The sequence below is a fragment of the Sinocyclocheilus rhinocerous genome, unplaced genomic scaffold, assembly GCF_001515625.1.
Source record: "Sinocyclocheilus rhinocerous isolate Xijiao unplaced genomic scaffold, SAMN03320098_v1.1 scaffold1063, whole genome shotgun sequence".
Lineage (NCBI taxonomy): Eukaryota > Metazoa > Chordata > Actinopteri > Cypriniformes > Cyprinidae > Sinocyclocheilus > Sinocyclocheilus rhinocerous.
The window spans coordinates 1,150,756-1,163,268 of record NW_015625586.1 but is presented as its reverse complement, the minus strand read 5'-3'; the positions used below and the strand labels follow the sequence as shown (position 1 = coordinate 1,163,268).

General features: G+C 40.2%; 2 protein-coding genes across 2 annotated transcripts in view; one reads left to right on the top strand and one right to left on the bottom strand.

Annotated features, from left to right (window-relative positions):
• Window positions 1–1,961: 1,961 nt before the first annotated feature.
• Window positions 1,962–3,581, top strand: LOC107754769 (E3 ubiquitin/ISG15 ligase TRIM25-like). The gene has a single exon (XM_016571353.1). It carries the CDS (start codon window positions 2,211–2,213, stop codon window positions 3,090–3,092), a length of 882 nt encoding a protein of 293 aa, XP_016426839.1. The 5' UTR covers window positions 1,962–2,210; the 3' UTR covers window positions 3,093–3,581.
• Window positions 3,582–4,433: 852 nt separating this feature from the next.
• vat1 (vesicle amine transport 1) overlaps window positions 4,434–12,513 on the bottom strand; it is a 30,243-nt gene continuing 22,163 nt past the window's right edge. The window contains exons 5-7 of the mRNA XM_016571361.1: window positions 11,126–11,312; window positions 10,745–10,823; window positions 4,434–9,404 (exon numbers count right to left, since the gene is read on the bottom strand). Coding sequence (XP_016426847.1) covers window positions 9,126–9,404; window positions 10,745–10,823; window positions 11,126–11,312 — 545 coding nt within the window. The 3' untranslated portion in view covers window positions 4,434–9,125. The remainder of the gene's footprint in view (window positions 9,405–10,744; window positions 10,824–11,125; window positions 11,313–12,513) is intronic.

Genomic DNA, 12,513 nt, shown 5'->3' with positions numbered 1-12,513 from the left:
GTACACCGCTTTTATTATTGCAGCTTAGATGTTCAAATAGCTGCAGTACTCCGACTTTGCCACAAGGAAAAGTGTGTACGCCTGCTAAGACCCTGAAGTGGCGGTAAGTACTTTTCCACGTCAAAGACCGTTTTTATAAATATGAACGTTGCCGTGGATTTTAGCGTACGCACACTCTAAGATCAAATCTGTGCGTATGCACAATTTATAAATGAGGCCCCTGCTCTCAACCAAAACACTGACTGCATCAGCCATCAGGAAATTTAAAGAGACTGCTTAAAAATTTCACCCTCAAACAAACCATTATGTTGAATGTAGTGTCTGCAACAGGCCAAAATCCAAATGGGCATTTGAAGTTCGTGTTGGACACTCATCATGATAAACTTATGGAGCTTATGGAATTTAACTGAAATATTTGCATGAATCAGCTTAATATTTGTGGCCAAGTCGGTATAGATTGATAGATTAGACAGACAGATAGATAGAGATAGAGAGACAGACAGACAGACAGATAGATAGATAGATGATATGTGTAAACAGACAGATGGAGAGATATGTATAGACAGACAGACAGATTTAATGTTATATATTTCAAATGAAGCACGTTAGTAACTTTCCAAATAAGTTAATGTTCAGCATTTGTTTAAAACAAACTGTTGACATTGTGTCATAACATATTGAACGTGATCAGTTTGTACCCTCTGGGATGTTATTTTCCCTGCATCTCTACTCGAACCCAACCAGCACAGAGCCGACCCCCACAGTCCTCCGCTTTCAGAGCAGAAAACCTGCCTTTGGCAGTATTCCTGGTCTCTCCACTGCATTGTCTTCATCAAAATGGCTGAGCTGAGAGATCTGCTGCTCCAAGAGCAACGATTCCCTGCGGACAGAGTTTCTGCATGGACTGCACCAGCAGCTGCTGGCAGTACAAAACCACCGCTTTCTCCAAGCCCTGCAGTTATGTGTGGTTAATATCGTGGATAAAGTTGTTGTAATTTGTAACATGCTGTTTGACATTGTTACCACAAATTGAAGATTTTAATAATTTTACAAATATGACTACAACATTGTTTTAATAAATGATTCTTGATTTTATGTAAATGTATACTATGCACTTGATTATAGTGTTGGCAAAACTGAATTATGTTTGCAACTTACAGAGGTAGCTGTTGAGCTCTGTGTCATTTTACTTCTTGTACTATAGGGGGCCAGTTTCAGAAACAGTTTTTTTCTAAATGATCTCATAAAATGATCAAACCTCTGGATCGTCTAAGAATAAATACATTTCAAAAGGTTGAACAAAGCAATGTATGTTTCTCTTGATCAGCTGTTTGATCTAAAGGCCCATGCTTAAAATTTTTGTAGTTTTTTTGGAAGAAATTATTTATTTAAAATTGTATTTTTATTCAGCAAAGACACATTTATAATGTTACAAAAGATTTATTTTTCAAATAAATGCTGTTCTTTTGAACTTTCTATTAATCAAAAGAATCATTAAAAAGGATCAGTTTCCATAAAAAATATTAAGAAACAACTGTTATGAACCTTGATAATAATAAGAAATGTTTCTTGCGCAGCAAATCAGCATATTAGAATGATTTCTGACATTTCATGTGAAGACTGTAGTAATGATGCTGAAAATTCAGCTTTGCATCACAGAAATAACATTTTAAAATATATTTAAAAATTGTAATATTGTAATATACTGTTTTAACTATTCTTGACCAAATAAATGCAGCTGTAATGAGCAGAAGGTATCTTTTTAAAGAAATGTCTTCTGCTCACCACAACTATCTATCTATCTATCTATCTAAGCACAAGAACAAGGATGACAACTGTTAAAGAAGCTCAAAAATAAGTTAGTTTAGATTTTTTTCCCCAACATTTATTTTATTTAAAAAGATTGAAAAACACTTAGATTTTTTTAGTAGTTTTAATGACTTTTCTACTCTAAAATGTGGGTGGGAAAAAAATAATAGGTATGTCAAAAGTTTTGGCTGTTAGCGTATTTTCTCAGGGAAAAGCAATGAAAAAACACTTTGTTGACAGTTGAACCTGTCAAACAGGTTACTCTAAACACACCTGTTCCTTTTTCTTTCTCTTGCACTCACTTGCTCGGTTCGGTATGAAACTTGATTACGTAGCTTACTGTGTAGAGAGAGAACACTGAATTTATTAAAGCTAATTATTAGTTAAGATAACTCCGTGAAATGGCAGAGGAGTGTTTTGAAGACCTCGATCCATTCAACTGTCCCATCTGTCTGGACGCACTCCAGGATCCAGTGACGATTCCCTGCGGACACAACTACTGCATGAGCTGTGTTAAAGAATACTGGGATAAAAATGGCAGCAAATACACGGGTTACAGTTGCTCTCAGTGCAGGAAGACCTTCTCGCCTCGACCTGTCCTCAACAAAAACACCATGTTTGCAGAAGTGGTGGAGCGGTTTAAAAACACAGGCCTTCAGGATCCTCCACCCACACGTTATGACGGACCTGGACACACGGAGAGAGAAATCTGCACAGCAGAAAACTCCAAAAACGTCAAGATGTGTCCAGAAAGTGAGGATTTGTGCTGCAGGGCCCACCTGAGATATCGTAACAATGGCTATCCCAGAGAAAAGCACACAGTTATCGTTGTAAGCGGGGAACCCAAAGGAAATATTTGTTTGCGGCACAACAGGCTATTGGAGTTTTCTTGTCGGACAGACCAACGGTTCATCTGCCCACTGTGTCTTAATGAAGCCCACCAAGGACATGAAGCGTTTTCATTGGCACCTCAGAAGACGCAAACACTAGAGTGCAGTACGACTCTAGAGAAACGAGAGCACAGGAGTAAAGACAAAACAACTGGACAATGTAAAAGGAGAAGTCATGGCTCTAGGCATAGACATGGACACAGGAGCGGACAGACCCGGGGTTCACATGCTAAAAGAGGGCATCAAACACACTGGCATAAAAGTAGTAAACACAGAGGTAATTCGCATGAGCACAGTCATGAGGCTGGACACCGAAAGAGACGACTGGGAATCATGGTCATGACAGGACCTGGCACTAGAAGAACCTCTGCGGATAATGTTAAAGCAGTCTGAACCTTGATTTTGTGCACAGCGTTACAAGTGCCATGTTGTTTTCTAGAGGAATGTTGCTTTTGCTAGATTCAGGCATCGACGGAAAGCTCGCGTCATTTCTTTTGTGAGTCAGCAATCCATTTCTGGACGCTTTTTATGTTCATTCTATTGTATTACTGAATAGTATTAATTAGCATGATTGTTTGATGTTGTTTGTTGTTCTCAATTCAGTGTTGGGTGTAACTAACACATCTAAAATAACTTGTACACTTGGATCACATTTGTTATTAATATATTATAATATGAAAACAACCTGTTTTGAAGAGTTACGATGTTTCCTGATTGTTGTATCGGAGTTTTTTTTTTGCACATGTATAAGGGATGTTTTTCTTTGCAGCTGCTTAATTACTAAAATGGCTTGATTTTGTGACAATTTCAAAAGAAATTTCATGACTTTTCAATTGTTCGTTATTACGAGATAAAAATGTTTAAAAATCTTAGGTTTATAAATGTGTGCCCATAACAAAAATAATTTTTTTGCAGTTTGAGAGAAAAAAAGAAAGAAAAAAAAAAGTATTACGGAAATTTCCATTATTGTTTCCTGGCCTGGAAATTAGATTTTTTATTTTAATTAATTGTTTTGTTTTTAAATTAAATAACTGTGAATTATTTACGGTTTGTATTAGTTCAGTTTGGATTTTCCTATTTTTTCACTACTCCTAAATAAAAGGATTATTCAGTATCTTTGTCTTGTTTCCAGCAGAACGTCTTAACATCCCTAAAACATTCAGATCAGAAGGAAAATTACATAATATATTAATTCTTGTTGTAGCAAAATTTACTGTGGCTTGTTTAAAAACAAGTCAAAACACTTGTGACAACAGGTACGAAAAAGCTACTTGTTTTTCATGTAAATTAAGTTCTTACCAAATCAGTCAATTGGAAAAAAATTTTTTTTTTTTGGTTACACCTGTACCTCAATTGTTCTTAGATTTACCGTAAAGTAAATGTATCTTGTTTTAAGAATTTTTAGATAACTATAGTGAAAGTCTAGGCAAATATGCCAAGTAATAAATAGTGTACACATATCTTGTGTATTTTCCCCTCAACAGTTATTGTAATATGGTCACACTGGAAAACTTAAAACATAAATATGAAACTACCCAGTGAGAACATGATGTGTTGTAAATGACAGAACATTGGGAGTTGTTAAAAAACACTTGGAAAGGGGATCAGATCTGATTACGCTACTCTCTCTACATTACCTCAGTTCAGACTGAAATAAAATCCCCTAAATAACGTGTATCTCTCTATAAGCATGTATGGCTGAAGCATGTTTAATAACGACTCCGTAAACACCTCTTTTAGTTATGCTCTTTAATTAGTCCTGGAAAACATGTAAGGCAAAATGGTCACATCACACACAGAAGCGTTATGAACTCTACGGTCCTCATGACCACACGCAGTCCAACCAACCCAGAGTCAAGCACAGAAACAGCAGCACTTCAGATTCTCAAAATTATATGAAGAAAGTTTTGATGGAGGGCTTCAAGAAACAAACAACAACACAAACAACCCGTGGTGCTTCTCTGACGTGTGTGGAGGGGGAGGAGCATTAATGCTGACGGATAGGGGCGGGGTTTGAATTTAGAACCAATCAGTGAACAGGAATGTAAGCTGGTGCCTCTGATTGGCTCTTCAGTCAAAAAGCCAAGCAGGAAAGTTGGAACTGTAATTCAGAGTGCAAACGGAGCCTTTTGTGACTCGAGATCTTTCCGAAATGTCTCCAAAGTCACCATGCATCTTTATTAGCGCAAGTATGCATCCGAATGTACACAAAAAGTGCATTATTAAGACTGCGAGATGTGTGCAGTGTGCATTTGCGAGACAAAGATAGACCCGTTACGCTGAGCATGTGTGGGAAACGGTCCACAATGACTCAGTTTCTCATATGTGCCAGACAAAGAGAAGGCAAATACATCGGCCGTATAAATTTAGAGCTAAAAGCCTTTCGAAGCTTCATTTCATTAGTGCTTTCATTAACGCATAAATTAATAAATACATTTCACTGTAGGCACACCAAACTGCACTACGTTTGCGTATCTAACATCCTAAATAACGTCTAGGCATGATGCGATTTAGCGCTGGTTAAGGCTGCATTTGCAGCAGGAATTCTGCACTCTGCAAACCTGAGGGGCGTTTCCTGTTCTGGGAAAGCTATTGGATTGAGAGACTGAGGAAGGAAGCAGCTTGGCTCGATCCGAGCCTCTCTGGCTCCCAGTCGCACAATTCCATATCCACGAGAGACTCTCGCACCTGCAGCTGAGCTCATTGTGGAGCCGTTGTGAGCTCCAAAAAAAGGAAGAGGAAGAATACTCCAAACCATCACGCTATAATAATAATAATAATAATAATAATGTCTAAACCTTGAGAGATTTAAAGTGAGCATTCCCAGCCCAGATGTCATTGTTTTTGGGTGTGGGTGCTCCGAATGGTCTCTGAACGGACCCAGCGGCGCTTAACACTAGCCAATGCAGACAGAACTAGGGACGAAACCGAATCGACAGCCGCTCTGATGTCATAAGCAGCCGAGATGAGTTCCAGAACCGGAATGTCGCTGCTGGATCGTCTGGAAATGAAAACACAGCAGGGTTTGCTCGTGAACGGGCCTCTAAGACTAGATGTTAAAGGCATAGTTCACCCAATTTTTTTTTTTTACTCACCTTCATGTCGTTCCAAACCTGCATGACTCTTTCTTCTGCACAAAAAAATATTTGGAAGAATGTTGGGAACAAAATCCTTTCTTTTGGTTACTATTGACTTCCATTGCATGGACAAAAATATCTCATTTTATGCTTCACAGATAAAGGAAGTCTCACAGGTTTGAAACAACACGAGGGTGAGTAAATAATGACAATTTAAAATTTTAGGTGAACTATATCCTTTCAGGATCGCGATTAATTACTACTGTACATTCACTGAGAAACAAAAAAACAACGAATAGCCAGCAAATCCTGAAACAGCTTGGAAAACTACACAGACATGAATCATTCGTTCGTTCTGACTGTTGCTGGATCTTTTTGTTGGGTTACCTCGGGTCATAGGTTAGAAAAGACGCATAATTTCCGATGAACTCCACCATGATACACAAAAGTGCATCCGTAAACAACAGTACACCTGATCTGGGGGGTTTCAGATCAATGGGAATGAGATTCCAGCCCTTCAGGACAGCAGAGCTGAGACGGAGTTAGGGACGAACTACGGTCTACGTGCGTGTATATGCATTCGCGTGTAAACATGCGTGGAGGCAATCTGGTGTTGGTCTACGACTGAGGCACAGTGAGAACGAGAGGTTTTGCATGGATTCGAACGGTAGCGGAAAACAAAATTTGGAAATCAGTCAGCACCAATAATATTCAGGGCGTTGTCGACCACACACGGCAGGAGCGAATTCAGAATCTCAAGATCTTTTACTGCAAGGTCATTTTGACAAAAACCACAGACGGTTAGGTTTTTTTTCTTCATCTTTCATTCTTCGTTTTTTTTTCTTCAGTACAGTAAGCACAGTTATAGCGAAGGTCATGCCTTCACGAAAAAGTTTGGCACACTCGGTCAAGACCAACGAAATCACATGATTCATCACATTTTAGAGGAACTGCAGCAAAGCCTTTTGAACTCAAACTACTGAAATGCAGACCACAAAAACAAACAAACATACAAAAAAAAAAAAGAAACCTAATACAAAGAGGACGGATATTTTTCACTTAAGTTAGTTAGGGTCACTTGGTGCTCTTGAGTCACCATCCACAGGAACACAGGAAGAGAACCAGCGGAACACAACAAGAAACTGAAACTCAATCCCTCGGATCCGGAACTCAAAACCGGATCGGGATTCAGTGAGTTGGAACATGGTGACTCTTCAGACTAGTATGGCTGTTCCACACCCACCCCAGTGCATTCTGCGCCTGAACGGTCATCTGCACTCGTAGTGATTATGTAAACACGAGCATGCATCGAACAATGCGGCCTTCTGAGCATCTCCATGCACGTTCAAACGCTTGTTTCTCGGTTTTAGAGGCGCATACAGAGCGAGTGTGTTGGTGGGAGAACGAGAATGTGACTGAAACGGTGTGAAAACCCGGACAGGAACCAGAGATACGGCGGATTGGGTGTGGAAACGCCATGCTCTGTAAGTGCAAGCTGAGTGCAAACGATAGCAAACCATTGCAGGCCGTTCACGGGGGCCGGAATATTCAAGAGTGGCGGTGAGTTAGAAAGTGATGGAGGAGGAGGAGAGAAAGAGACGGTTAAAATGCCAGACGGTAGCATGAGGGAGGTAGAGAGACAGAAAGAAAGATGTTTTAATCTAAATCCGACAACAAACCTGAGGACAGACAGCCAAATACAGAAACACACGTACTCGCACACAACAAACGTACATATAAAAGAGGGGCTCTGGTTTTGTTTCACATAAACACTCACTGAAATGAACCAGACTCACAGTGTGAAAAGAAAGAGAGCGGTCAGCAGGTGTCTTGATTACTTGAATGATAGCACTGCAGTGCATATAAATCACCAGCGGAGGCAGTAGATTACTGCTCTCTTGAGAAACAGGGGAGGAGGAGGAGCCAGAGGGATTGATTGACATGTCTAAGCGAGGGTGTAGCCACATTCCTAAATGCATTCAAATAAAACCACCAAAGTTTATGGTATAAAAGAAGCTGCGAGTGGTTGTCTGTTTGTGTCCGTCTGCTATGTGGGGGTGAGACCTAACTGTCATCCCTAACTAGCCTAACTGCTGTTGCTATGCCAACCACAATGACGAAATGGGTAGAGAGCGAGAGAGAGCGGAGTTAGAAAAGCCAGACGGAGCGGAGATCATATTTAAATGCGAGCTGCAGGTCAGCATGATCGTGTGGTAAGCAGTCACGGGAACGAGGGGCGGAAAGCGTCAGGATCCTGGAATCCTGGAGGAGGTTCTGGAATGAAAGGCCACTCCTGTCTTTATGAGTCCACATCTGATACAAGAGAAACGATGGGGAAAAGGCTGGGAGAATGTTCTCTATAATTTGTCCTGCTTGCCAAGCTAGACTCATTAAAACCCTGGCGCTTGCCCCGTTTTAATGACATGGCACATTGATCAGCTGAAGCCTAAAGCACCCTTGTTAGTTTTTGGGGTAACGTCTGCGATGTGCACATGTGTACGCATAAAAGAAGCCTGTTGTCCCTCTCGGCCAATCAGAAACCACCCTGACTCCGCCACGGGGGCGGGGCTTGAGTACATGTGAGTGAGTCTGGCCCAATAAGGGGAAAACAACATAAACAATGGGAGTGTAGGTGGGTGCTCTTGTTTTTGCATACCAAGGTGGGCAGAAAAAAAGGCTCTTTCACTTTTGATGACGTATGGCGAATCAAACAAGTGCACCCACTTCAGAACAGAGACGAAAAGGAAACAGAAAAGCCAAACTCACAGTGGGTACGCAAACACATGGAGGGGTGTAGAGAGCGAATGAGGTGGTTTTTGGTTTGCGTCTACAAAGAATATTTCAGTGATATACAATAATTTTATAGTGCATTAGTTTGGCAGGAATAACGTTAGAGGATATGGTAGTATGATTTTAAAGGGTGCAGAGTAAGGTTATTTTGTTATATAATTAAAGACGTTGGTTGAGTAAACACTGCCGTGATAGTTATAAAAAGGATAATACTGCCCTAACATGCCTTGGTGGCATGCAGTCATATGAAATAGTTAAAAAGGACGCAGCAGAACCGGGAATAAATACTACCGGGTTACAACAGAACGATAAAGTGGTGTGTTCCCTTGGTGTATAAAGTGTGTGTGTGTGTGTGGGTGAACATAAGTGGTGTGTGAATTCTGTTGATTGAATGATTGCAGAAATGCAGATCTAATGTCAGGAATCAACTGGGGTTAAGCTAATTACACTATACACCCCTCCATACACACACACAATCACACATAACACACACACTCACTCAAACCACTCCCAAACCGCTGACACAGACACAAAGCACATCCACAATGTTTCTCTCCACTCAGTTCTCCTCTTTCTTGGCTTCTTCCTTCTTTTCTTCTGCTTTCTTGTCGTCCTTCTTGGCCTCTTCCTTCTTCTTCTCCTCCTTTTTCTCCTCCTTCTTGGCATCATCCTTCTTCTTGTCTTCCTTCTTCTTGTCATCCTTTTTCTTGTCATCTTTCTTCTTCTCCTCGTCTTTCTTGGCCTCCTCTTTCTTCTCCTCTTCCTTCATTGGCTCGGTGGTGAGGATAATTTTACCGATGTTGTTCCTCTCTTGCATCCTACGCATGGCATCACCAACCTGAGCAGGAGAGAGAGAGAGAGAGACTGGTGAGGGTGCGGATGAGGAACGGCAGAGAGAGCAGCTTGACTGGCCATCTGCTGTGGTAAGAATATCTAACAAGCTGTTGACAGTTGATCTAATACTGAACTTCACACGCACACAAACATCCTTTATGAGATTCTTAATGTCTCCAAATTTACTCTTACTCCAGAGAATAAGGTGGCAGATGACCTCTAGCTACAAGCCTTTGGATTTACAGCAGTGAGAACTATGAATTACTAAAATAGCATGTTATTGAACAAAAATTTGGAAACGCCCCTGAGTACCAGAAGTCTAGAGGGTCTTTAAAGGCAGGGTAGGTGATTTGGTTCAGAAACATTTTTGTTATGCTGGCTGAAAGTCTCTTCACATCCTGATAGCAATCGCCTACACTACCTTTAAAGTTAAAAATACATTTTAGGCTGTCGGTTTATTTCAGCACACACACACACACACACTCTCACACACACACACACACACACACATACACGCGCGCACACACACACACACACACACACATATATACACTATTTGTTTAATTAGCTAAGCAACAATAATGTCAATATATCCAACTATCAATCATATAATGCTAAAATGCAGATGAAGATGAATTTGTGTTCTTCCTCTTTCAGTGTTCAGTATATCAGCTAGTCTCTGGTCAGTCCACCTGTCTCCCACTCTGTTTCCCCCCCAGTTCACCTCTCCTTTACCACTCTACCGAACAACCAGCACCACGGCAACAGCGAGCCATCTCCTAGCAACAGGGAAAAGCAACCTGGCCCTGACGATTGACTTGTGGACAGATTGAGGAAAGAGAATGAGACAGGAAATGAGAGCGAAGGACGGGGAGATCAACATACACAGAGCGCTTCAAACAGCTCTTCTCATCAGCTCAAGTCTTGTGAAATATTCGCTTCAGTTGAATGCGAAAGCACTTCATAATTCCTTTTACGAATTTTCAATAACACCAAAGTCTGACGAGGCTGATAAAAGCCCGGATCGTCATAAAAGTATCAGCTCGCAGTCGCACTCACTTATTGTAAGCAGGAAGAGACATCTCCATAGCAACAGGAGAGATAAGAAAGGAGGAGAAATAATAGGGAAAGATGGATGAAAGAACAAGTGAGGGACGAGGCAGGAACGATTGATCAAAGGGTGGAAGGAGTACAAGGCATGGGAGGTGGTTGAGTTGACACCCTCGCATATATTTAATCTCAATGGATTTCAACTTCCTGGCGTAAATACACTTCCAGATATAATTATACTCGCGTTCTTTTCCCCAAAATACATCAGCTCCCGTCTGACACTCATTCATTCACCTGTTCTAGGTGGTAGGTGGAGTCAATTCGGGGCTTGATCTTGCCCTGTCTGTACAGGTCCATAAACATTTTTGTTATGCTGGCTGAAAGTCTCTTCACATCCTGATAGCAATCGCCTACACTACCTTTAAAGTTAAAAATACATTTTAGGCTGTCGGTTTATTTCAGAAACAACAATAGGCAAAATGATTATTTCTTTCAACTGGCTAATCAGACATTTATTTACAAATGGCAATAATCTCAAAATGTCTGAATATCAGCGAATATTGTTCTATATATTGTCTATCACTGTTCCTCAATGGCCAGTACTCAAATCTAGATAGCAGTATGGCTTTAATTTTAATAATTTATAAATAATAAAAATATAATTTTTGTTTATACAGGTCCACAACGGCTGCCATGGCCTGAGCGATGAGCTCGGTCTCAGAGTCCAGGTACCCCAGGTGAAATCCGCACACCGAGCGGTTTCCCTGGATCAGGCTCAGGGTGTGTACGGAGAACTGCTGGTACCAGGTCTTAGCCACCGCAAACAGGTTCTTCTTCTGACCCGCCAACATGTTAGCGGCACCTGCAAACACAAACATCAAGTTGACACAGAAGACATAGATATACATCAGTGCCTTAACATCAGGATTTTGGATCCATTCTCGCAAGATATTACTATGATTTATGGGATGGGAGGTATGACTGAAATGTTATTACAGCATGAGTAATTTTCTATCACGAAAAGAGAAAATATTATAATATATAAATGAAGGTGTAGAACCATCTGAAGGATGATCAGAAGAAATGGACAGCACCTGAGTTCAATATATGAGTGTCACAGCAAAGGGTGTGAATACTTAGGACCATGTGATATTTCTGTTTTTCTTTTTTAATAAATCTGCAAAGATGTCAACAATTCTGTGTTTTTCTGTCAATATGGGGTGCTGTGTGTACATTAATGAGGAAAAAAAATTAACTTAAATGATTTTAGCAAATGGCTGCAATATAACAAAGAGTGAAAAATTTAAGGGGGTCTGAATACTTTCCGTACCCACTGTATATATATATATATATACAGTATGAGCCCATTGAGTTTTAATAGACCCCCTATGGCGTGCGGTGAGATTGAGAATGAATGGGAGAAAGTTACGAGAGAGAGGAGGCAATGCCTCCATTGCGATATGATTGAATATGACTGGTTATGTTCGGCTGTGATTGGTTCATGCGATAAATCCCGCCTCTTGTGATCGTGCGTGTTCGCGAATCGGTCTGAATGAACCATATAATGGAGTTAATGGAAAGACTAATTAAAAAAAAAAAGTAATCAACTCACACTTAGATATAACCACTTTGTTAGGTCAACATATGACTTGAAATGGCCCAAAAACGTGATCTGTGGGAGTTTTTAGTGAGTAATCAACTTAAATCTCCTATTGGTCTGTGACCAATAGACCAATATTTACAGAGTTTTGATGACTGATGACCCGAAAAATACAAAAATTGTTACAAGTTAACTGTTAAAAAGAATAGCTGAACACAAGTACAAAAATAAAATATATTGTATCGTTATAAAATAAATTGTTACTGCCTTGAGTTATTATTTTGAATGTAAAATGCTTAAAAACACTCATTTGAAGAGATTCATACTTGGCTTTAATAAATAGAATATTGATTACATTGTTAATGTAAAAATATAAAATACAGCCCTCTACGAACACCTTGGCAATTGAATCGCCATTGGCTAGTACACTTTTTTGTTTACTCGCCAGACTGCTAAATATATA